Source organism: Mus caroli, unplaced genomic scaffold (genome assembly GCF_978045245.1).
Source record: "Mus caroli unplaced genomic scaffold, Mus_caroli_1 scaffold_4, whole genome shotgun sequence".
NCBI classification, from domain to species: Eukaryota; Metazoa; Chordata; class Mammalia; order Rodentia; family Muridae; genus Mus; species Mus caroli.
In genome coordinates, this window is record NW_028227259.1 from 16,810,834 (window position 1) to 16,838,819 (window position 27,986).

The 27,986-nt window shown below is 36.4% G+C and overlaps 1 protein-coding gene across 1 annotated transcript in view; it reads right to left on the reverse strand.

Moving 5' to 3' along the window:
• The window catches only part of Sema3d (semaphorin 3D), a 199,440-nt gene that overhangs the window by 38,440 nt on the left and 133,014 nt on the right, over positions 1–27,986 (reverse strand). The window contains exons 8-10 of the mRNA XM_021162841.2: positions 19,903–20,045; positions 3,300–3,414; positions 1,983–2,052 (exon numbers count right to left, since the gene is read on the reverse strand). Of these exons, the coding sequence (XP_021018500.1) occupies positions 1,983–2,052; positions 3,300–3,414; positions 19,903–20,045 (328 nt within the window). The remainder of the gene's footprint in view (positions 1–1,982; positions 2,053–3,299; positions 3,415–19,902; positions 20,046–27,986) is intronic.

The window sequence follows — 27,986 nt, forward strand, 5'->3', positions numbered from 1 at the left end:
ATGATAAAGAGTTATGGGACGATATATGCAAAACTGAAAAGTGTTCCAGGCATTCACTGGAAGTGGCTGTGTACTTTTAACACACCAAACATTAGTCATCAAATTAAATAGGACGAAGACAGTAGGGAACACACCTTTAAAAGAGATTTGTGGGTGCCTCTACAATCTCATCGAAGTCAAGGTAGAGCATCAGTGATATGTAAAAGGCGAAAATCAGATGAGAATATAGGTATAAAGACGAGGAAACCTTCAGACAGGCGTTGTTGATAGGAACTAGCAACTTATCCAACTTATCGTAAAGGGTAAGTTAGTGGAATTGTCAGAACAACCATGTCTACCTGTTCAAGTTCACAAAGGGGTACAGATAGGATAGTTTGCGATATGATAAGGTTCTAAGTCAAGAATGCACTATCTTATGATGCATTAGAGCTTTGTCAATGAATTCAGTCCTTGATTTATTTGTTTCCTTTGTACAACCTCTTCGGCCACACATATAGAAAGCATTAATTATGAGTATTACATATATATGCTTTTGGTATCTAACAATTTTATCCTGTGACTTCATTTTGGAGATATGCTTACTCATATGTGCAGTGGCCAGAGGTTAGATGAGTCACTGAATCATGTGTAGCAAAAGTAGACTAAAAACAATATGGATGTTCAGGGGACTGGGTAAAAATTATCTGTGGTAATTGGGATAGAGGCAACCATGCTGATGTAAAAGGAACAGGCAGGAATAGACTTCTAAGAAATGAGAAAACCAAGGTGAAATGGTAAAGATATGTGTGCTATGCAACTATGAAGGAAAATTTAAAAGAACCTCTAGCTATTGTTATAGTGTGAACAGGAGGTATCCCTAACATGCTCTTGGTTTTAAATAACTGGTCCTAAGTAGTTAGTACTATTTGGGGAGGTGGAACCTCACTGGAGAAAGTGTTTCCCTGGAAGTAGGCCTTGAAGATTACACCTCAACTCTGCTTCTGGCCCAGGTTTGCTTTGCTTTAAAATCTCAAGTGTGAGAAAGCTCCCGGGGCATGCCTGCTTTACCATAGTAGATTAAATCTTTGGAGGGAGATACATTTTTCTTATAAGTGTCCTCTGGGATATTCAGTTAGAGTGATAAGAAAAGTATCTAATATAACTATGCTAGTTTGGGGCTGTGTGTGTAGGTTAGAGCATCGGTATTAGCCTATGACTGCCAGGGAAACAAGCAAATAACTACTTGACTTATATGCAAGCAAGTTTTCAAGGAATAAATGCATTCTCTGTAGGGCAGAAGAGATGACTCAGGGTTAAAAGTACTTGTTGCTTTTGCAGAGTATTAGAGTTTAGTTTCCCAACATCCACTTTAGGCAGTTGATAGCTGCCTGTAAATCAAATTCTAAAGTATCACATGTCCTATTCTGGTCTTTATGGACATCCACACACAAGTTTAAATACCCACAGAAACAAAGACATAAACATCTCACACACACACACACACACACACACACACACACACACACACACACACTGCTTTTTAAAGCTTGAAGTAAGAAAATACAGAATAGAGTGCCTTTAGACTAGCCAGGTGTGAGAGTTTGGCATAGCGCCAGAGAGCCTCATTATCTACCACAGACAAACCACATTCACTTTGGTGGCCTTTCTGGTGTGTCTCCAACTATTCAAACACGAGGTTAATTACTAATATGAATGCATTTAATAGATATGATCAAAAGACACGGTCATTTGATGTTAGGGAGATTATCTTCAATAATCTGGGTGAACTGAGTCAGGTCATAAGTTATACATATCTACAGATTCTGCTGTTGAAATCTTGGGCCACGCTGAGAATTCAACTTCCCTGCCTTTTCTCAGCAGCCTGCCTTTTGGATTCTGGAATTGCCTAGCAAAGTCTCATGATCCTATACCCCAGTTCCTTACAATACAACTCTTCAGACATTTACAAAAAAACTTTAAAAAGAGCATTGTGTTCAACCTACCTGGTTGTGGTAAAGACTCCATATACTACAGGATTTCTTTCATCTCTCGTAGGGAGTAAGTAAATATCTTCTGTTAATTGAAAAATAATTATTTATCACATATTTGTTTTACAGTATTACTATTGTCTTTTAATAATTTATAATACTTTATGAACTCTAAGTATATAATAAAATAATGATGAATCACTACAATATTAAGGAATTAAGGGTAAAAGCTTTCTTACCAATTATGTGACATAACCTTTATTGGTATACTTCAAACAAATATAAAAGAAATGACTCAGTTGGCAGTCTTCATGACTCTTTCCAATTAAGAATATGTGACTTCATATAAAATCAAAACCACAGACTGGGAGAAGATATTACTCACCAGTTTAAAAACATGTTGTGCTGTGATGGCTTCAAGATAATGTTTCATATGAAACTAGCTGCATGCATATGTAGTGAATACAGCACTGATAGGGAAGAAGTATTAGAATGTTTTAGAGGATTATGTGAGATACAGATGTGTTTATTTTCAATATGAATAAATCACATAATACTTAGGGAGTAATTGGAGGACTTATTCATTTTGTATGTTTCATAAAAAATTAACACATAGGAAGTTAATAATGTTGACTTTATATGCAACTAATATCTTTCCAGAACTAAATTTAAGAGGAGCAACAACAAGAAAGAAAGAAAGAAAGAAAAGAAGGAAGGAAAAAAGAAAAGAAAAGGTAAAGAAAAGGAAAAGGAAAGGAAAGGAAAGGAAAAGAAAAGAAAAGAAAAGAAAAGAAAAGAAAAGAAAAGAAGAAAAGAAAAGAAAAGAAAAGAAAAGAAAAGAAAAGAAAAGAAAAGAAAAGAAAAGAAAAGAAAAGAAAAGAAAAGAAAAGAAAAGAAAAGAAAAGAAAGAAATCTGTTTGGAGCCTCTCTGAAGGATCTGAGTCCGATGATAATGATCAAGTCTTCCACATTCCCCAGCAGAGGGCATCATCAGAACAAGGAATACAAACTTCCTCCCTGTTGCTCCAAACCAGGAAAAAGAAAAGGATTGGGTGGATAGACTGTCTAATCGCATCACCTCTCATTACTATAATTTTGCTTTCTTCATTTAATTTGAGAATCTTTCAGATACATGAATACTTCATTATATTGTACATCTATACTGAGGACGAAGGCTTCACCTGTGCCGATGTCAATTTAGTAAAGAACAATTCCCTCAGGCTGTGTGTGTGTTTGTGTGTATCTGAGTATCTGATGCTAAAATAAAATAAATGTTGAATCACTCAATGAAGTAGTTACGCTTTTCTAAGAAACAATGGATATGCGACTTACGGAGTTCATCAAAATGGGTATCTGCCCCATCGCTTCCAGGAATCGAGCAAATCAGTCTTGCCTTTAGAAAAGTTGTCCATTTGTTTATCAGACTTCGTTGCCCACCTACATCATTCTAAAAGAACAGAAAACAGAAAAGTTAAAAAGTTACCAATACGAATCTATATCTAACAGGACCAGTAGGCATTACAGGTAGTGTCTTATTAATATTACCTTTACAAGGCATGAAGCCTTAATATGTACTTCAACTCCTCCGTGATGGAAAGGCTTTCACTCAACCGTAAAAGTTGTCCTATGCTTAAGTGAATGCAATGCAAGCAGTTTAACTCTCATGAATGAGTTAATGCACGCAAAACTGCAGTAATCAAAGCAGGCTGGGATCAATCCTATGTCTGCCAAGGTTTTGTTTCATGACTTAGAAAATGCTAATACATTTCTAGTTTGTCATTGACCAAATATGATTAATGACTTGAAATTCAGTTATTTTGATGATCAGATGGAAAATTTTGCATACTATATTTAGTATACTGCGAGACAACTTGAGTTCAATATCCATTAGAAAGACTTATGTATCATTTATGTATTTATTTTAATGTTTTTAAAAAAGGATTCATTATAGAGTTAAAAGTAGTCTTTCTTAAACTGATGTATTACTAATTAAACATCAAGGAAACATAAGTATACACATACATAAGAAAATAATTTTGAATATTAATCGGCATAAAACTTCTACTCAAAAGTAACTTTTATTTAAAATGGTTTTAAACATCAAGACAAATATAAATATCCATATCAAACAAATAGGATAAACAGAATTATGTTCCTTTGTATACTGTTTATAAGACTTAAAAAATGTATTTGAGTAAGTTAGCTTTTTATGTTGCTCATAATAAATAAAATGCAGATGATTCATGGAATGTACACATTAAACATTTTATTTCAATAAAAATATTCTTAGATTTAGTTTCTATCAGTTTACTTATATTTAACTAAATCTTTTGTCTTTCTTCATTCTAATTTTTAGAAAAGTTAATGAAAACTTAATTGACAAACTTTATATGTGAATACCTAGCACCTACCTTCTCTGGGCTGTTTAATGTCTATAATCTAGACCAAACTGAAGAAAATATATGACTGACTACACGAAGCAAGAAAACTGAGTCCACATATGTATACATGTATGTATGTGCACATACATATACATTTATTCTTGAAAAAAGAAGACACAGAAGGAAGAACAGAGAGCCTCACATCTTCAGAGAAACTACCATAAAGCACACAGTTGCACAATATACAACATTCATTTAAAATCTTCCCTATTCAACAGGAATAGCTCTTGATCAATATAAAAAAATGAAGTAATGATTATTATTTTCTTAATTTATTTTTTAAAATTATAACAAATAACAATATAAAGTAAAAGATAATTTTAAACTTAAAAGGTATTGATCTTGAATAAAAGTACACTTCATGTACTTAATAAATTAAACATAAAACCTCATAGTTTTTTCTCACTTGTTAATCTTTGTAAAAATATGACATAGGCTCTCATTTTGTAGCCCTTTCTAGCTTCAATGGAACTCACTATATAGACCATTTTGTCTTAATCTAGCAGAAATCCTGCTTCTCCTGACTTCCCAGAGTTGGAATTAAATGGGTGAACAACCACACTCAACAAGTATCTCTTTTCTCTAAACCTAAAATGATTCCAAGGCATTAGAACAATAGAATATATTTTTAGGTTAGTGTATATGTGCTCGAGGTTACACATAAAAATGTATATTTATATGTATATGCATATGTACAATAAAAACACAGTGCTTTTTTAAGTACATAGAAAGTGCTTAAAATCAAAAGAAACATAGGAGGGATTTAGGTGAGGTTTTTGATGTTTTGTTTTATCAAGTATGCCATTTAGAATTTCTGCCTTTTGATGATAGTAAAATCAACTATAGTGTTTAAATTTAAGTTGTTTTAAGTTATCATGAGAAAATCAAGTTCTTAATTTCTTCACCTATTAGAATATTCTTGGTGTATCTTCAATTAGATGCTTAATACACATATTTAATAGTTAAGAAATAACCAGCGTTTAATCTTCAATAACTATCTTCAATTAGATGCTTAATACACATATTTAATAGTTAAGAAATAACCAGCGTTTAATCTTCAATAACAACATAAATAATAGAAAGCCAACATTCACATGGAAATTAAACAACACTCTACTCAATGATACCTTGGTCAAGAATGAAATAAAGAATGAAATTAAAGACTTTTTAGAGTTTTTGAAAATGAAGCCACAACATACCCAAATTTTAGGACACAATGAAAGCATTCCTAAGAGGAAAACTCATAGCCCTGAGTGCCTCCAAAAAGAAACTAGAGAGATTTACACTAGCAGCCTGACAGCACTCCTAGAAGCTCTAGAACTAAAGGAAGCAAATTTACCCAAGAGGAGTAGAAATAATCAAACTCAGGGCTGAAATCAACCAAGTGGAAACAAAAAGAACTATTCAAAGAATCAACCAAACAAGGAGCTGGTTCTTTGAGAAAATCAATAAGATAGATAAACCCTTAGCCAGACTCACTAGAGGGCACAGGGACAGCATCCTAATTAACAAAATCAAAAAGGGAAAAGGAAACATAACAACAGAACCTGAGGAAATCCAAAACATCGTCAGATCCTACTACAAAAGGCTATACTCAACAAAACTAGAAAACCTGGATGAAATGGACAACTTTCTAGACAGATACCAGGTACCAAAGTTAAATCAGGATCAGATTAACAATCTAAACAATCCCATTTTCCCTAAAGAAATAGAAGCAGTCATGAATAGTCTCCAAACCAAAAGAAGGCCCAGGACCAGGTGGGTTTAGTGCAGAGTTATATCAGACCTTCAAAGAAAACCTAATTCCAACACGTCTCAAACTATTCCACAAAACAGAAACAGAAGGTACTCTACCCAATTCATTCTATGAAGCCACAATTACTCTGATATCTAAACCACACAAAGATCCAACAAAAAAAGAGAACTTCAGACCAATTTCCCTTATGAATATTGATGCAAAAATAATAAAATCCTCGCAAACCGAATCCAAGAACATATCAAAAGGATCATCCATCCTGACCAAGTAGGCTTCATCCTAGGGATGCAGGGGTGGTTTGATATACGGAAATCCATCAACATAATCCACTATATAAACAAACTCAAAGACAAACAACATATGATCATCTCATTAGATGCTGAGAAAGCATTTGGCAGAATCCAACACCCCTTCATGATAAAAGTCTTGGAAAGATCAGGAATTCAAGGCCCATACCTAAACATAATAAAAGTAATATACAGCAAAACAGTAGCCAACATCAAAGTAAATGGAGAGAAGCTGGAAGCAATCCCACTAAAATCAGGGACTAGACAAGGCTGCCCACTTTCTCCCTACCTATTCAATATAGTACTTGAAGATTTAGCCAGAGCAATTCGACAACAAAAGGACATCAAGGGGATACAAATTAGAAAGGAAGAAGTCAAAATATCACTATTTGCAGATAATATGATAGTGTATATAAATGACCCCCAAAATTCCACCAGAGAACTCTTTAACCTGATAAACAGCTTCAGTGCAGTAGCTGGATATAAAATTAACTCAAACAAATCAATGGCTTTTCTCTACACAAAGGATAAATGGACTGAGAAAGAAATTAGAGCAGCAACGCCCTTCACAATAGTCACAAATAGTATAAAATACCTTGGTGTGACTCTAACTAAGGAAGTGAAAGATCTGTATAATAAGAACTTCAAGTCTCTGAAGAAAGAAATTGAAGAAGATCTCAGAAGATGGAAAGATCTCCCATGCTCATGGATTGGCAGGATTAATATAGTCAAATTGGCTATCCTGCCAAAAGCAATCTACAGATTCAATGCAATTTCCATCAAAATTCAAACTCAATTCTTCACTGAGATAGAAAGGGCAATTTGCAAATTCATCCAGAATAATAAAAAAACCTAGGATAGCAAAACCTATTCTCAACAATAAAATAACCTCTGTTGGAACCGCCATGCCTGACATTAAGCTGTACTACAGAGCAATTGTGATAAAAACTGCATGGTACTGATACAGTGACAGATAGGTAGATCAATGGAATAGAATTGAACAACCAGAAATGAATCCACACTCCTATGGTCACTTGATATTTGACACAGTTGTTAAAACCATCCAGTGGAAAAAAAGACAGCATTTTCAACAAATGGTGCTGGCACAACTGGCAGTTATCATGTAGAAGAATGAGAATTGATCCATTCTTATCTCCTTGTAAAACACTAAAATTAATAGAGGAGAAAATGTGGAAAATCCTCGAAGATATCGGCACAGGGGAAAATTTCCTAAACAGAACAGCAATGGCTTGTGCTGTTACATAAAGAATTGACAAATGGGACCTCATAAAATTGCAAAGGTTCTGTAAGGCTATAAGACAAAAAGGCCACCAACAGACTGAGAAAGGATTTTTACCAATCTTAAATCTGATAAGGGACTAATATCCAATATATACAAAGAGCTCAAGAAGCTGGACTCCAGAAATTCAATAACCCCATTAAAAAATGGTTTACAGATCTAAACAAAGAATTCTCAACTGAGGAGTACTGAATGGCTGAGAAACACCTGAAAAAATACTCAACATCCTTAATCATCAGGGAAATGCAAATCAAAACAACCTTGAGATTCCACCTCATACCAATCAGAATGGCTAAGATCAAAAATTCAGGTGATAGCAGATGCTGGTGAGGATGTGGAGAAAGGGGAAAACTCCTCCATTGCTGGTGGGATTACAAGCTTTTACAACCACTCTTGAAGTCAGTCTGGAGGTTCCTCAGAAAACTGGACATAATACTACTGGAAGATCCAGCAATACCTCTCCTGGGCATATACCCAGAAGAAGTTCCAACTGGTAATAAGAACACATGCTCCACTATGTTCATAGCAGCCTTATTTATTATAGTCAGAACCCAGATGTTCCTCAACAAAAGAATGGATACAGAAAATGTGGTACATTTACACAATGGAGTACTACTCAGCTATTAAAAACAATGAATATTTAAATTCCTGTACACATGGGTGTATCTGGAGGTAATCATCCTTAGTGAGGTAAACCAATCACAAAAGAAGCCATTAGATATGCACTCACTGATAAGTGGATATTAGCCTAGAAACATAGAACACCCGAGATGCAATTTGCAAAACACAAGAAAATCAAGAAGAGGGAAGACCAATGGGTGGATACTTCATTCCTCCTTAGAATAGGGAACAAAATACCCGTGAAAGGAGTTACAGAGACAAAGTTTGGAGCTAAGATGAAAGGATGGGAACATCCAGAGACTACCCCATCCACGGATTCATCCCATAATCAGCCACCAAACCCAGTCACTATTGCATATGTCAGAAAGATTTTGCTGAAGGGACCCTGATATATCTGTCTTGTATGAGGCTATGCCAGTGCCTAGCAAACACAGAAATGAATGCTCACAGTCATCTATAATATGGAGCACAGGGCTGCCCAATGAAGAAGCGAGAGAAAGCACCCAAGGAGCTGAAGGGGTCTGCAACCCTATAGGTGGAACAACAATATGAACTGACCAATACCCGCCCCCCCCCGAGCTCTAGCTGCATATGTAGCAGAAGATGGCCTAGTTGGCCATCACTGGGAAGAGAGGCCCCTTGGCATTGCAAACTTTATATGCCCCAGAACAGGGGAATGCCAGGGCCAACAAGTGGGTGTGGGTGGGTAGGGGAGCAGGGCAGGACGAGGGTATAGGGAACTTTCGGGATAGTATTTGAAATGTATATAAAGAAAATATCTGATAATAAAAAAATTTTTTAAAAATTTTTTTAAAAAAGAAAAGAAATAACCAGCCTTACAAATGACATTGACAAAGTTGTTTAAACAAGTTTGGAGAGCCAAGGATACAGAGCTTCTGCTGATGTGCCCGAACACTGAAACAATGCAGCCAGGTGTGTGGGAAGAGGCAGACTTTATACCAGGTCTCTACAAAGCCAGGCAGTGTCAGGGTACTCGTGAAAAGATTAGTTGCAGAAATGCCCAGGGGCTGGGAATTAGGGGGAAATACAACAGACAGACCAATCCATGACATACTTAGAGAACCAAGACAAAGATGACCTAGAAGAAAACTGGGATTAATTAAAGTAGTGAAGGAAAATGTTAGAAAAGTAAATTAGGAGAAGACCGAGGGAGGCTTTCATATGAGGCCAAGGTGCCTGTGTGTTATTAAGTACACAATGAAGAAGCACTTGGAGATTGTAATTAGGAAAGAAATGAAATAATTATATTTGTCTTTGAGAAAACCACATAGCATACTTTAATGTCACTCTAGTAACGTGGATGTCTATAACTGCTCTTAAGTTTCTCTTGTGTGTGTTTATTATTTGATTAGCATTGCTTAAACAATATTCTACCTAGCTATTTGACAATTCTGATGTCCCTGAAGATGGAAAGGCAGACTAATCTAACATATGGCTTTTAAGTGCTCATATTTAAGAAAGTATCATTCTTTTCTAAATATACTGGTGGCTAGAATGTCAACAAATATTAAAACATTTCCTCTGCTTCTATTTTTAGTTTCATCTATAGTAAAGATGAGAAAATTCTAACTTACTAGCTCCAAATTTGTTGATTAAAAAGATATTTTTACACTGTTTTGTTTTTTCTTTACTTGACAATTAAAAGTTTCAACAACAACAAAAAAGTTTCAATATTTTCACGAAGTAACCTTTGCTCTTGCCTCCCTACCCAGAAGCCTTGTCCAGTCACTTAAGTAACAAAAGATAAAAACAAACAGAGAAATCTATCCCCGGAAGTTCTCTGCACCAGACTTTGTCTTTCTTCTGCGAGGAAGTGTCAGTTGGACTTTGTTATTCAGCTCCCAGACCCTGTGTTTGTTTGCAAATCCACAAAATCCCCTCTGAGAACTTTAAGCTCAGAAGAGGGCTGAAAGAAGATAATCACTCTTATACTAAATTGTCATGTCTTCACTTGCTTTTGTGAAGTTCTAAAGAAGTCAAGGTCTTGTGAACACAAAGAATTTATTATTGAAATGTCAGAATCGGCAGCTCATGATCACTAGTCAGTTCTGTGTGCCCCCATTCTAGTTATCACAGCCTCTGGGTTGTAAGAGCCTCTGGACAAAGGTGCACATGAAAGGAACAAAGAGGTAAAGATAAGGAAGTCTGGCTTCTTGTGATCCATCTGGGTGGTACCCAAAAAGGATGCCTGTGTTTAGTCACCTGCTTGGGTATTGACAACATTTTATGAACTGTTTTGACCTAGTAATGAGTGGATCAGTCACAATATATCCTAATGGATAAACCATATTTCTTCTGTGCAAGCAAACTTAGATTCATATAAATATGTAAAGAAGTTCAAAGCTGTCACACATGAGTTTCTATGAGTGTGTCTTGTGACCTTGTGGATTACAATTCTGGCTTCATATGCTAAATATGGTTTAATCTGTGTTTACTATAACTTTTGTGGATCTCTCAGCACCTTGTATTGTCATTTTCACCTCTTGATTGTAAAACAAGACCTAGACAAATATATTAACTGACCTTAAGTTGTAATGAAAATCGATAAAATTCTCAAAGTGCCTGAGAATTTATTGAAGTCATATGTTCAGGGGAGGGAAATGGACTGAGTAGGCAGAATGCCTGGGAACCATGTACAAAGATAATTGTGGCTAGTTTTCTTCTCTGTACCTTTTCCTAATGATTTACACATGTATATCTTTGCCTTTTCTTTTAAGGGATCTTCTCTATCTATTGTTAGTAGGTAGTGTCTTAAGGTTTGTTGTGAAAAGACACAATGGCCAAGGCAAGTCTTACAAGAGATAACATTTAATTGGGGATGGATTACATGGTCAGAGATGTAGTCTATTATCATCATGGAAGGAAGCAGGGTAGCATCCAGGCATGTGGCGCTGAAGGATCTGAGAATTCTATATCTTGATCTTCTTGCAGTCAGGACAAACTGACTCTTCAGCACTGGTCTGAGCTTCAAATCCCAAAACCACAGTGACATACTTCCTCCAACAAGGCCACACATCCTAACAGTATGACTCCCTATGGGCCAAGCATATTCAAACCAACACAGTGGAGATAATGATTTTTGGCTGTCTAGCTACCTGGAACTTACTTAAGATTCCTAAGTATCAGAAAGTCTCTGATATCCTTGAAAGCAGTAGAGAATTGATACCAATAGGCCTGATGTTGAAAAAGGGAAGACGAGTCTCTGTGACAGGCATTCTTTTCTAAAGACACAAGTGCCTATAACTCCAGTTTTTCAAGAAAATAGATAATGGTACTTTTCTTGTGCTGTCTCACCCATTTCTATGTCAATCACTGTGGCTTTAACATTTGTTTCAGCAACTCACTTGAGAGAATTATTGAGTATAATATCATGTGAATATTTAACTGAGTTGCTCCTAAATTGATATTGCTATTAAATCAATATTTTCCCTTTTATTTTCATTTTTAGTAGTAGGAACAGTTATGTAGTTCTTCCCCTGAATGATTTATAAGAAACCACAATTTACTGCAACGACACGGTGTAAATAACTGGGAAAGGGTGATATTGTTTTCTCATTTGCTTTTGAAGGGTATAGCTTACAGACATACATTGATTCCTGCAATGTACAGAAATATCCTCATTCAATCTCTACTTTGTAGTGCATTTTTAAACATTTATTTTATTTCCCCGGAGGAGGGGGTTATAGGAGACACAGCAGAAATCAGTTTTCTCCTTCAACCATTGGGCTCTCATGCTTGGTGGCAAGCGGTTTTTACCTGTGGGGTCCTCTTACCCATCCCTAAAGTACTGCCATTAGCACTCCTTCTAAGGTCCTCCCCCACAGTAACCTGGCTGCAGCCAGTGTGCCCGACTCACTATGAAGGGCTGTTTGCCCTGCCTCACTCTCTTACTTTCCTATATTTCTATTTTCCTTCTCTCTTATTCTCTTACCCTGTCTCCCTGTCTGTCTCTTCTCTCTTCATTCCCTTTCCCCTCACTCTCCAGATGCTCCTGGCTGGTCTCCTCCCCCTCCCCCTCTCCCTCTCCCCCTCCCTTCCCCTCCCCCTCCCCCTCCCTCCCCCTCCCCCTCTCTCTGTCTCTACTCCCTCCTCAATTCCCCTCCCCATGCCCCAAGTACACTCTATTTTATACTATATACTATGGTTGGTACCTTGGGAAAAGGGATGCCTCAATATGGGCCCACAGAGGCCATTCCACCTCATCATACTGTGCCTCTGCCAAACATATCCTGGCTCTTTCTTATTTTTTTAACAAAACACAACAACTACTATATTATAATGTACATGGTCTATGTCAAATGAGACTTTGTGGACCTTATTCCAGGTTTCACATGATTTCTCTAATGTTCTGACTACAGTTTTAAACCTTTAAGTTTGCCATCTTGAGTTAATATCATCTTTAACATTTTTACTCACTTACATAAATGCACATAGGCCATTTTTATTAAGTTTCCAGAAACTAAAGTTTGTCCCTAGAAATAACTTAGTCAGGCCTGGGAGGCCACAGAGAAGAGTGAACTGGGCAGCGGCTGTCAAAGCTCCCTGGTTAACAACTTGAACGTTGGTATTCTTTAGCACATTTCAGCACAGGACTATTTAAAGCCTGTTAGATGCAGATTTTTATTCCAAATGGCAAATCAGATAAAGGATATGAAAGAGTGAAAGAATGCATCCATTAAGTCAAAAATCATAAAGGTACAAAATTTCCCTAATATTATTTGGTGGCTTTGATGATAACCTAGACTTGACTTGTGTATTTGCTTCCAAGAAATAGTAGCATCAGTGACAGAATAATATTTTTAATTTTGAAAAATACGTATTTTATCATACTTCAAAACGAGATGAGTTTTGCTCAAGTACAATACAAGAATAAATACTGTTGATGAGAGCCACTGGAGAAGACAGCATAGAAAACTTGTTTGCATTTAAAAGCTTCATAGATGACCCCTTTCCTTTGCACAAGAATATACATGAACAAGTCTGATCAAATATTGCAATTTTAATCAATGGTGAATTGATAACTGTATTATTGTCCTGATTTCTTGGAGTGTATTATTCTCTACGCTCGTTGGATTTGAAAATTCTGTATACACACAAAGTGAGTCCATTAATATTAATCAATTTTTTTAAAAGACAGAGTCACATGTATTTCAGGCTGACCTGGAATTTACTATGTAGCAGAGGATAACTATAGATCCTCCTGACTCTTTCCCCTAGGAGTTGGGGTTCCAATCATGTACCACCATGCCTAGTTCTATACCATACTGGATATAAAAAAAAAGAGAGAGAGTTTCAAAGAAAAGGTTTTTTTTCTTACCGTTTTGGTTTTTTATTTGCTTTTTTTAAAATTTGTTTTTTAAGTAATATTTACAGGGAACTGCTTGTGATTTTCTGTTGGAGAACATGAATGAGAATAGAGAAAACCTGTTTCTCTAACTATTTAAAAAACTCACATCATTAGAAATGCAGGACGTGGATAATGCATTATGCTAAAGAATTTAGTGTCTGAGCACTAGCAGGTTAAGTTGGATAAACACAGGCATGCTTGCGGGTAGTATCAAGGCTCACTAATTTTGTTTTAAAAGCTACAGCAAACATTATACATCCCTTCCCAGGAATTTTTCTGACAGTAAAACAGATGGAAGTACAGGCAAAGCACATCTGTAACTGGGGCCCCTAAATCTCTCACTTAGGTTGCAAGTGACACACTAAAAGTAAGCAGAAAACCACAGCCCAGAGGAGATCAATAAATACAGAAAGTGTCATCAGACTAAAAACACAAATCTTCAAAGGCAGTGATTGTCCAAGTAGGGCCATATATCAAAACAGACAATGCAAGTGGAATTGAAACAAACAGCTATTAATGAGACCCCTAGGCAAGTTATGTGTCAGGGCTATCCAAATTGAATTCCTGGCATGGACAAAAGGAAATGCTCAAAACAAAAGGAGAACTGGCATGGCCTGCAGCTAGAACTTAGAGTGGGCTGCGTAAGTAAGCCTGCCACAATGCTTCCAAAAATGAAGGGAATCCACCAGTAATCAAAACAGCCCTTGAGGTGCAAAGCTGAGAGCTAGCCCCACTAACAGGATTAGCATTTACACACACACACACACACACACACACACACACACACACACACACACACACACACGGTGGGGGAGGTTGTACAGATACAGTGGTAGTTGAAAGTGCTGAATTTCAAAGTAAATAGACAGTAAATAGACAAAGTAAATTTTCCATAGTTTCTTTCATGCTGCTGTGACTGATCATTCAGTCAATATGTAATTCCTCACCATGGGCATCTATATAGTGTATTATCTGTGACAAAAATTCTCTGAGGTGTAAGATGGCTCACTTTATGCTTCGAAATATTGACAGTTAAACAAGAATGGAGAATTTAATAGAGTTTAACAAGGTTTTTGAAAATCAGAAAATAGGAAAATCACCTTATTTTAAGTATGAAAAGGTTGTTACATAGTTGGACTATAAAGCCATGATCTTATGATAAATAATTCATTAGGAAACATGCCTTGTGTGGTGAAAATGATTTCTAGTTTGAAAAAAGGTCTGCACATAAAGGTATTCTCCTTGCTTATTATTATTAATAATATGTTAATTGACATCTCTTCCTTTCACATGCTCCAGCCAAAATTTATATTGTTCTCATTATTAATAAATATTTGCCAGATGTGGTTCAAAAATTACTTTGATTGTATTCATAAAATGGTATACATTTTCAAATTACCATTATTTTTAAATGAGGACAAAACAGGGGATTAGAAAGATAGTTCAATAGTTAAAAGCACTTGCAGCTCTCCCAAAGCACCAGAGTTGATTCCCAGCATGCATCTCAGGTGGCACATAGCACCCTGTTATTCCAGCTCCTGAGAGCCAATGACATTCTGGCTTCTGTGAGTACCTGCAGCCATGTAGCATACACTCACACATTTATATATAAATAACAATAACAAAATAAATTCTCTTTTCTTAATAAAAACAAAATAACAGTAACTTCTACATTTATAACAAATACAATGTAAGCTGGGCATGATGTCACATATCTGAAACTCAGAAAGAAGAGATAAGGGAATTGGGAGAGTTTGAAGTTAGTGTGCACTACACAGTGGTTTCTTGGGCAGCCAGGCCTCCAAAGTGAAATAGTTTGTCCAACTCAACAAAACAAATGTAAACACAATACAATGCTATTTGTTGCCTATACAACTTGGTAGTTAACCCACAGGATACTATTGCTACCTTCTTCAGCAGGTGAAGAAGTTCCAAGAGTTGAATTGGATATAAAAGTCTATGTATATGAGATATGATATGTGTGAGCACAAATTTTTTTATGTACAAAAAGCCAAGGTTTTCATTCTTATATGTGAGTCTCCTACATCAGACTGTGCTCACACTCAGAAATCTATGTCAGTCATCAATACCTTCCTGATTATCAGTTATCACAGGTACATCCAAATGCTCTCACATAAGCCTGACATTTGTTTGGTACAATACTCATAGAAGAATGGGTATCCACATTGTATAGACTAAAAATGGAGAAAGTTACACGAGGGTAGCAGGTATATATCAAGTGGCAGGTTTTTGGACTGTAGCATAATTGAAAGATCATTGATTTCCTTTTTCACTCTTTCTTTCTCTCTTTCTTTTTTCTTTCTTTTATATTTCCTTCTCTTTCTCCTCCCCCTCCTTCTCTTCCTATCCAATCTACGTACTACCCTCACTCTTTGTTATATTTTATTTTTCCCAAGTACTAGGATTATAGATATCTGTCCATCCACAGCAACTGCTTATTTTTTTTAAATCAAATTATCATTACCTTGACTGGTGGTAAAATTTTATTTCCCATACTACCATGCCAAAAAAAATTTAAAAAATGTATAAATCTTTCTAAACAATTTTAGGAACTTTTTTTGACTCAAGAGCCAATAGTATATCAGTCGTTTTCAAAGTCAAGAATTCAGACTCTACAGTGCCTATGTTCATGCTTTTAAGTAGCTTAATAAGCCACCACTTTCCAGATCCATGCCTTCTAGTTTAAAATCTAGTTACCAAGAATATAGCAGTGCTTCTATATATGCAAAGTGTCTTCTGGGGTGATATTGACTATGGGACATGCATTATATAAGGTAAACATCATTTTTACAGGGATGGGAAACAAGGAAGCAGTTAAAGTGTACTATGAATTAAGTTATCTTGATAGTCATATTTCAACATAACAGCATGTAACTACTGCATTAAATATTGTAGATATGAATAAGCCCACGATTATGTGTTGAACTGGTCTATCTTAATATATCAATAAAATAATAGTAATTTTTATACTGTAGATGTGTATAAATAGATCCTCTTTTAAATAGCTCCTAAATATAATGCCATGTATTTATTTCTACTATGTTGGATATGACAGGCTTCCTAATCACAAATATTTCTCAAACCAGATGCATTCTTCAAGCAGTAGCTAAATATATTCACCTTGTCCCTTTATACCTCAAATAATAGTGAATAACTCCCTATTGCCTACAGAATAGTGTTCTTGTTTGCTAACACAGAGGTAAGACTTCTTATTAACTGATTTACAACAAAGACATTGCTCCGCTGACACATGCCTTGAATTCTTGTTACAAGATTTCAGCATTCTTTGTACAGAATCTACCCTGAAAATTGTTGCATGGAATGCCTGTCCTTCATGCCTCCATGTATAATCATCCTGTTTATATTCTATCATTCATTATAATCATTCCCTTCATATGTCCTCAAACTTCACTGATAGCAACTTCTCATATCTCCTGTTTTTGTCATATTTTATTATGAGTTTACCTTTGCTGTACCTTGCAATTTACTTTTGAAAAAGGTCAGTGACTTATAATTAGCATTGTGATATGTTTTTTAGGGAAGGCATATTCTGTTGCGATTGGTGAAATATTCAATGATAATGCATGGAACAATTGTAATACTGAACATATTATAGCCTTTCACTTTAACCATGTTTAATCTTATGTATGTGTATGTACGTGTGCATGAGCGTGTATGTGTGTGTGTGTACATGTGTGTGTGTGTATGTGTGTGTGTATGTATGTGTGTACATGTATGAGAGTCTGTTTCTGAGGCCTCTTACCAATAACCTTTTGCCAAATAAGTCAGGAAAACAGATTATTCAACTCAATATAACAGCATTTCTTATGTTTCATAACAAAAGTGGCATGAAATTCTTACACTGTAAACAGTTCCTTTTCATGCCAATGTATTAGAAATAAAAGCAAACAATGGCAACAAGAATTAACATTTGTGTTTCCAAATATGGACTGTGGGAGATGTCAGCAGAACAAGCAGCATGAAGGACTTCTGTGCTGCTAGAATGAAACCTGGTGACGTCAGAAAGGCTTCCACAGCTTCCTCAGAACTTTGCCAATTATGGAATCTTCCTTCTTGACTACTTTCTTATAATTATCAACTCAATTTTGTCTCATTATAAGAATATGCTTTTTGATATTACTTGACAAAACATAGAGAAATGATATTAAGATGATATTTTGGAAGTAAGGGGAATAAACAAGAAAAGAATAAATTCCAAATAATGTCAGAAGAATTATTTTACATGAAAACAGCATATAAAGTCATAGTGAATATGAGCCCGGATATGCTGTAGGTAATTTGCGTAGAGAGCATTTGGAACCAGAGATCATGAACCTTTGACTAGGAGATCACACTGAGCAATCTTAGATGCCACCCTGTTAAAAGAATGATTAAGAGACAAGACACACAGAGTAAAAAGTCTCGGTTTTGCTCATCAAATTCACCCATCACATGTCCCTATTTAATCTCACAGTCTCTTAGGATGATAAGTTTACAGTCTTATTGTATAATCTCAGAGACTTTTTAATTTGTGACGATTCATTTATTGCATTCTCCCTGCACTTTTAGAATTTCCTGAGTTTGATCACAACTTAAAATGTAATATTCCATGTTTCATGCTTAGAGACCTTCCTGTTTGTACAGTTTCTGTATAAAAGTTTACAAATGTTAAGTGATCCATCTACCTTTAAGATTCACTTACAGCAGAATAAAACCATTACTTTATGACAAATAATACTCTACAAATGAATTATACACATTAAGTAATTAGCACTGAAATTTACCACACACAGCACACTTGTCATATGTGTTTTTCAAAGCCTCATGAAATGAGTCTGCTTGTAAACTCCTTTGGACATTTTTAATACACTTCACTCATTTAAAAGGGCCAATTTACTGCACAGCTCTCAGGGCCATCATACTGTTGTTAGGTGGCAAGCTTCAGTACACTAATGCACCAGGAGCAACTCCAGGCATGGCCATTCATCAGTAGCAAGAGGATTTAAGAAAAGACTACAGATTCTTGGACTATCAGAGAATGAGGAAGCTTCTTAGAAATTCTGTTCCCCGTGGGGAAAAAGAGGATCAGTGAGAGAGAAGCATTATTGACTAGGATGGGAGGTAAAGAATGATCTGGTCTCACAAGTCGGCTTCATTCAAAAGACATGCTGTCATTAGCCATTCCATGTGTGGTGATGGTTTGTATATCTGCCCCTGGAAGCGTTCAAAAGCCTGAGGGCACAGACTGAAATGAAAAGTGACAGGCTTACTTAAAGTAAAGTTTGTTTTAGACCAAAGAAAGATTCCCCGCAGAAGGTATTTATTAACTTAACAGCTCTTGCTCATAGTAATTGATTTATTTCTTCTCAGGAAAGTTCTTTCAGCAGAGTCAAAACAAGGAAGAATACATTTATTTGGAAATCAAGGCTTGGCTCCAGTCCTGTCACTATTCCATAAAGACCATAGTCAACCAACTAAAAGCCTTGATGGAGCAAAATATGAGTGTCTCAAGCTGATAATTTAGTTACTATAATTTACGTTAAATGGCAGTATTCAAAGCTAATTGCAATATTCTAGTTTTTCTTCATTTTTCTCTTAGAACTTAGTCTAGGTTAATTATATAGGACGTATCTTATGTAATAAGCTAAAGCTATATTGCAATGTAAGTTGGCCCAAACAAAATACATGGTTGCTATGTATGTGATGTGTATTAATAAAAGCAGAGACATGATCTTGTTAGTGTTTAAGTTTCTTGAGTATTCAATTTTAAGACAAGGTTGTTTAACTCTACATGAAAACCTTGCTCCTCTGGGAACCAGGACAGTGTGTGCTCTCACTAGAAAGAGCAGTAGGTAACAGAGGATCTGGGGTGGAGTGACAATGACATGCAAGATCAGGGAGGCAGATCAAGCTCTGGAAATAAAAGTCTATATTTGAAAATAACTTATCTTTTCTCTTCACAATTGCATCTCCAAAATTACACGTATACATATTATATATAATTATATGTAATAGTGTAAACTCATCTTAAAACTTGATCAATAATGGATGGTCACCATTCCTTCAGCCTTTAAGATGAATTACTTTTAATTTACCTCATGCATATAGACATAATTCTTAAGAAAAATAAGTGAATCTTGCCTTACAAACTCTTCCAACTCTTGAAAGAATGCTTTTGTCAGAAGTACTGCCTTCCTGAGATGATTCTCGAAAGAAGAAATATATTTTATCATCATCTGGATTATAGGTGTCTGGAATGGGGAATGTTCCGATAAATTTTGCTCCTGTATAGAAAAAAGGACAGTTACAATGTAAAACAATAAGATAATCCAGCCAGAATGGTCTTTGAGCCTTTTACACATCAATTAGCAGAATTATGAAAAAGTAATTTGAGAGGTGACTGTAGGAAACAAGATGTGCAGACAAACATGGTACTGTGTTAGAGCATGTGGCAACACAGAGAGGAGCAAGTGTGTGAGGAGGTTCTAGAGTGAGTGGGCAACAAGATGTTGGGGGATACAACTCTCAGTGATTTCAGCAAAATCAGTCACAGACCATATAAACACAGGGGTATATCCTGAGAAATAAATTATCTGGTGATGTATCATTATTATTCAAACATTATAGAGCGTAATTTCAGGAACATAACTGGCCATGATGTCACTAGGCAATAGAATCTTGAGTCTCATTTCATACAGAATACAAATGCTCCACTGTTGATCCAAATGTTATGCAGATGACTTGAGAGGGTTTTTTTTTCCATCTAAAGATTCTGATTTTATATCCTCTTTATGATGAGACTGCCTTTTTAATGACTGTGTGATTTGTAAGGAACTTGGGGAAATGTGTACATCTCATTAATTATGACAACTGTCTTATCCTTTATTTCACTGTGTGAAATTCACCAGAGGTGGAATAATGACCAGTACTGACTACATTATCTCTAGAATATGCCCTAGAGATACTCTCTCTGATTTTATATTTTAAAGATGATCTTAGGCAATTTTTACACATGATATTAGTGAAAAGTCCAAGTAGCTATTTATGCCTCATATTTCTTATATATAATATGGGGCTGCTAGTATTATTTGTCCAGTAGTATTGAATAGTATCTACTACTAGTGTGTTAGAATACACAAAAGCACTTAGCAACTGGCAGTGCCTAGCATGCAATAAATATAATTCTTAGTTTGCCACTTTAGCACATACTTATAATAACAGGTCACAAGTACAAGGCTCACATGGTATATTCAAGGCTTACCTATGTAATTTAGTGAGATTCTTTCTCCAAAATAGAAAATATAAAACAAGGACTGGAGACACCTAAGTGGTAACGCAGTTTCATAGCTTGTGTTAAGTCTGAGTCCCATCATCAGGACCACACAAGTTACAAACTAAGGCAAAGATCAGTGTGACATATTATGATGGAGATAGTGATGATAGTGATGGCCATGGTTATGAGCACAGTGTGGCTGGGAAACCTGAGCATTTCATGTACTTGCTGTAATGACATAGAGTTATTCAAAGTTAACAAGGCTATCTGCCCTGGCCTAGAAAGACATCCCCAGTATACAGTCAGTTACAAAGTATTGTAAAACCCCTTTGTGCTGCTTGTAACTCTGATAAAGTTTCCTAATGCCTCAATTAGATAGAACTGGGCATTTCAAGTTGTTCTTTTGTGTAACTGTAAGTCAGCCTGGTAACAGGTCCATATTTGGTACAGAAATGATGTTTGGGATAAAGCAAAGATAAACATGGCTCTCTGGGAGCAGAGGAGACAGCTGTGTTAAATAGAATATATGAGGAACCTGAAGGAATCACAAGGCACTAAGTATTCAGAAGAAAGACAATAAAATATCACATTATTCTGATGATCTCTGCCCAAGGATATGGTTTTTATATATTTCAAGAGTTTTGAAAAACATTTTCCAGAAAACAAATGGCAATTGATCAAGGTTCCATAAAGGAAGCTTCTTCATAGTACCCTGCTTCAAAAGTCATGCTTGCACACATCTTTAATCTCATGGGTCAAGAATTCAAGACAAATCTTGGCTACTTGAGGTCTTTTCTCAAATTAAAACAACCAAAACATTCTCTCTCTCTCTCTCTCTCTCTCTCTCTCTCTCTCACACACACACACACACACACACACACACACACACACACACACACACACATACACACACACACACACACACACACACACACAGGAGAGAGAGAGAGAGAGAGAGAGAGAGAGAGAGAGAGAGAGAGAGAGAGAGAGAGAGAAATCAAGTGATCAGTACTTTTGTTACTATCAGCCTAGCCTTTTCTGGACAGCCCTTAGACTCATTCAATCCCTTATGCCCTAAGGAAAGAGAGGAGAGAAATGCCTGAACAAACTTCTTTTCTTTATTCCTTATCACTTCACAATGCACCTTATATCCCTTATAATCCAGCTTTTGTTAAGACCCAAAAATACCTAGAAGTTATTTTTAGAAAAGCACTTGAGACTTGAAAAGGTATCTTAAATTGGCAAGGCTCAATCACATTTCTACTCAGGCTTTTGGTTTGGAGTGTGGTCTACCAGCCTAACATTCTAGTTGCTGACAAATTGCAATTGATTTTTATTCTTGAGAAAAGTAGAAACAATCCTTTTTACAAACAAACTCTTTTGACTTGTTATTTTAATATTTCCTTAAAAGGAACCATCACAGCTAAGTGCCATGAGGGCATCTCTAATGCTAATGTTATTTGTCTAGGGAGGGGAAGACAAGGTCATCCTTGCCTAAGTAGCAAGTTTGAGGCCAACTTGGACTACAAAAAAATCCCTGTTTCAAACAAAACACACAGATACTAGGAAACATCATAAATGTTTTCTATATGTGTGACTAGGACTTCAATAATTTAATGAAGATGAATCATTAGTATTAATGCTAAGGACTACTAGGATGAAATAATAACCAATAAAAACTGGGTCCAATTTTCATTTGGAGTAGGTAAACATTTGCATATGTAATAAAAAGCTGAAGCAAACAAGTTCTGATGCTACAGCTACCTTAAAAGGAGTGTCAGTGTGGAAAATGATAACATTCCTACAGACATAAAACATGGATGGGTAATACTGTACAGAATATGTTAACAGTCTCTAATGCAATGCTGTAACACTTGATAAAAAAATCCAGTCATCGGTTAGCTACGTGAGCATTAACTGAAAAATAAAAACCAAGATGCTTTTAATCATCTGAATTTATGAGTCAATGACATGGATATGAGCACTCTGTAGATAAAGATTGGCCAGTGATGAAAATGTATGGCTGTATGAGAGAACAAGAAATGAATAAGTAAATCTTTAGTACTTAGAGTGAGCTTAAAGGAAGCCAACACAAAGTATTTAGAAATCATAGGAATACGACTGGACCTCTTCTTTTAGACAAATGCAAGAGCTTATAACAGACATTAATCTGAGCATAATAGATTGTAGCACTTAACTATAAAAGCAATGAAAGTTACACATGAATTACAATGACTCTTGAAATGTTGGTATATTTTTGGAGCTAGGTAACAGACATAAGTTTATTTCCTAGTTTTAAATTTAGCATTCTCTTTGACTCTATTATATTCTATTTTATTGTGTGCATGGATATTTTGCTAGCATGTATATCTGTGCACCATTTTTATGTATATTGCCCACAGACCTAGAAGAGATTCTCAGAATTCCTGAGACTAGAATTACCTTTGCCTGTGAGCTCCTATGTTGGTGCTGTATCCAGATCATTTGGGAGAACAAGGAGTGATTATTATTGCTGTCCCATGTCCCTAGCTTACTAATATAAATTTTTAATGAAAACTTAAAATCAGTGGTATGAAATGCACATTCTTGCCTGGTACAGTACCACATGCCTTTAATCCTAGCAGTCCGGTATTGGAGGTGCAGTCTAGATGTGGAAAGAGATAGGAGGATCTCTGTACTTTTAGGGACAGCAGAATCTACATAGTGATTACCGAGACAGCCAGAGCTACTGGTAAGGACCTATCTTAAAACAAAACAAAACAAAACAAAACAAAACAAAACAAAACAAAACACAACAATAACAAAACTCAAACCATCCAAACAAAAAGATCGAAAGTTTATAATCTTTACTTTAGAAAATAATGAGGATTTCATAATTCAAAACAGAAAACTACCAAATAGTCAGGCCAAATCAAAGGAGGAAATTGTTTATAAAAAGATTCTTCAAGGTGATAATGGTTACTCAATCCAAGTACTTTGAATAATGGCATAGGAGGACTGCTCTGAGTTCAAGGCAAGCTTAACCATCATAGTAAGTCCTAGCTAGTTTGGGCTATGCAATGAGCCCCTCTTGTATTAAGCAAATAAACAAGCAATACAGGCATAGTGGCAAATCCCTTTTGTCCTACCACATGGAAGACAGAGGTAGGTAGATTTCTGTGAATTTGAGACCAGCCTGGTCTACAGAGTGAGTTCTAGGACAGCCTGGAACTCATTTCTTTGTTAAACAGAGAAAACTTGTCTCAAAAAAAATTTAAAAAAAAAGAGAAGAGAAAGAAAGGAAGACAGACAGACAGACAGAAAGAAAGAAGAGAGAGAGAGAGAGAGAGAGAGAGAGAGAGAGAAAGGAAGAAGGAAGGAAGGAAGGAAGGAAGGAAGGAAGGAAGGAAGGAAGGAAGGAAGGAAGGAAGAGAACGTCCTAGATAGATAGATAGATAGATAGATAGATAGATAGATAGATAGATAGATGGGTCTTTGTAAGACAATCAGATGAGGAGTTGGGAGAATGGTCACCTGAGATGATTTGTGCTGACTGATCTTCACTTTATTTGCATAAACAAACTCTCTATATAGAGTAGAATATACAGGGTCTAAAGAGAGTACAGGCATTTGGGACATGCTGAGGCTGTGCTGCAGGCACACAAGGGCAACCTTTTTGAAAATGAAAACATGCAGCTGTGGGCAAAGAAGACCCCTTGAAATGACAGAAAGCTAGAGTGTGACAGCAGCCCAGTTCCAGGAATTCTGCCTGACATGGATGGCAGAAATTACCATAGTTTTGCAAGCACTAATCTTTTAACTGTTAAATAACATAGAACATGTAACATCCATGACTTTGCGTTATTCAGTCATTACTGACTTTTATTGAGTGTGGTTCTTTTACAAGTTTTGGAAGAAAATTATTTTTGAGGGAAAGTCAAAGCCAACTGTTTATTGTATGAAGAAATCTAATGATGGAAAAGAAGAGTGAGTATCACATAGTGCTCTGTTCTGTGATTTAAACAATAAACATAATTACACGCTCAAAATAAACACGCATTTTTAGAATAGTGCGTTCTTTTCTTTTAGATTACACGAAGGTCTCGTCTTAGGAGACTGTTGTTAGCGTTTCATGATAGAAATTCTCTCCTCATTGGCTGCCAATTTTGGGTAAAAATAGCTATCATTTAATTAGTGCATGGTTGTTGAATTCAACAATTTAAACCCATAGCAATAGACACCTGGGCTTTATTATAACAAACTCCCCACCCCCTGGCATTTACAACACATGTTGTAATAGGGTCCGAGTTTGAAACTACGAGTTTAGAGACCTAAACTCCTAGCATGACACCATGAGGCACTGCCAATTGAAGATGACAAAATCTTAGCCTACTGAACATACCATGTTTCTTTCTCCCACCAGCCTCTTTTGCACACGGTAACCATACCTATCCCAGTATACTTTATTGTCAGGGTTTTCTAATTGTCTTTGATTCCTTCTTATGTTGTCTTCCAATTGTTTTAACATCTCCTTCCATGTGGGATAATTTACAGACAACAGAGAGTTTCAACAGAAACTTTAAATTAAAATTCCCTCTAATATGGTAAAAAAGAAAATTTAAAACAAAAGTTCCCAGCTACTCCAGAAAGAAAACAAAAACACATGCCTCCAAGGTTCATTACTTGTTTTCATGTCCCACGTGGTGACATTCTGTAGATTCACCCTAGAGTCTTACAGAAACTCAACCCCATTTGAGTAATCACCCTGACCTGTCCCTGTGTCCCTGCCTCTGTATGCATCTAAAGTTTATATTTATGGGGAGTGAGACCGGCTTAAGCTTTACTGAGAACTGCACACAGGGTTTCTGCTGTGTTATTCTGTATCCTGATAACGTATTTAAGAAGTAACTTCAAGGAAGACTCCAGCACTTGGTTCTTGAGTCATGAAGGGGGCTTCATGAAGAGAGTCTGAACAAGAGAGACTTTAGCTGTTCTCATTCTGGCTGCTCCCAAATGGGGTAAAGGACACAGCATGGGGTATATTTAAGGATTTTAAATTCCCTGAGTGGCCAGCAGCTTAATTCTACTAAAAAATTTCATAACCATCATATTAAAAATAATTGCTCAGTATATATATATATATTCTCTCCTCATTATAGGAATGTTACCGAGTTTCTACAATTTCTTCCTTTGCTCTGGCCTGATTTCCAGGGACCAAGGAAGTCTTGACTGGTTGCATAACTGGAAGCAATGTGGTCTCTTCATTCTGGCTTTCCGTTCCCTCAGCAAATGCGTGATGAGCTGCTTACAGGTTCTCAGTCCTGCCCAGACTCCTGGACCTCTCCTACAGCTGATCTGGGATCCTTTTCTCTGGAGCTGTACCCTTCACTGCCAGACCTACATCTTTGGTGTGCTTTAGCCCCACATGGAGCATACATGACATATAACTTGAATATGAAGACAATATAAGAGCCTGGACTCTTGCTTGTGCAGAACAAGCCTGTATTGCCTGTATGCTCTGGAAATAGTTTAGCATCCAAAGCTGGACAGATTTATTTTAGTTTCAACCTTACCTGGATATCCTGGTTAAGTGTCTAAGTATCTGGCTTATAATGTTTTCCTGTGAGTAACAAGCAAATAGTAATTTTGTCAAAATTATGTCATTAAACAAAATTGCACTGTAAAATTGCCTGAGATAACATCTAACATGTATGCTATATAAAGAAATGAAAAGGGAGAGATGAAAGTGAGGGAAATTAGGTGGTAAACAATCAAATAGGGGCAATAAACCTCTTTGAGGCCTTGAGACTTACAGGAGGTTAGTGGCCTCGGAAAGAACAAGGTCAATAGAGGGTTGGAAGGAAATAGAGGTGCTTACTGACAGAGTAGATAAAGGAACTGAAGGACTGACTGGAAGGGATCAAAGATAAATTCAAGGTAAATAGGTGAAGGAAACTAGGAAAATTATGAGAGAGAACATCAGGAAACTGAAGTGCCAAGGGGCACTTCAAATGCAAAACAAGATATAAAAATTTTACTTAGAGATTTTTAGATGCAATTAAAGTGAAAGTTCATTAAAGAACCAAAAGCAGACCAAGTATGATGGTTTTCATCTTGGTGGAATAAATAATTAGCATGACACAAGTCTCCAAGCCTGCTCATGAGGGTTTTACAAATCAGGTTAAGTAAATGGGACAGCCCACTTAAAGGTGAGTGACCTCATGCCTTGGGCTATGATTCCAGAGAAAGAAAATGAACAGAGGAGCCAGGAGCAGCATTCTTCTCTTGCCGCTTCCCGACTGCTGGTACAACTCCAGCAGCTGCCTCAGTGTACTACGCCCTTGAACTGTGAGCCACAAGAAACTGTTCCTCCCTTACACGGCTTTTGTATGAACCCATATAAACATTGTAAGGCCACATTTTAAGGGATTCACGTTTCAGGAAACAGCACATATATCAGTGGAGACCACAAGGTGGGGTGAGCTCACTGAAAGGAGAGAAGGAAGGAAAGGAGGTCAGTAGGTTAAATGTTAAATGCTAAAGAGACATGGGGGAAAGCAAAGGTTTTCTATTTTTCTTTTCCTTTTGTGTGTGTGTATGTGTGAAGAATTATTTGTTTTATGTATGTATGTATGTATGCATTTATTTAATGTACACTGTTGCTCTCTTCAGTCACACCAGAAGAGGGTGTCAGATCCCATTACAGATGGTTGTGAGCCACCATGCGGTTGCTGAGAATTGAACTCAGGATCTCTGGAAGAGCAGCCAGTGCTCTTACCCACTGAGCCATCTCTTCAGCCCCAAGATTTATTTGTTATTATAAATAAGCACATTGTAGCTGTCTTCAGACACACCAGAAGAGGATGTCAGATCTCATTACAGGTGGTTGTGAGTCACCATGCTGTTATTACTGGGATTTGAACTCAGGACCTTCGGAAGAACATCCGAAACCATCCCAAACTTTTGTTGTTGT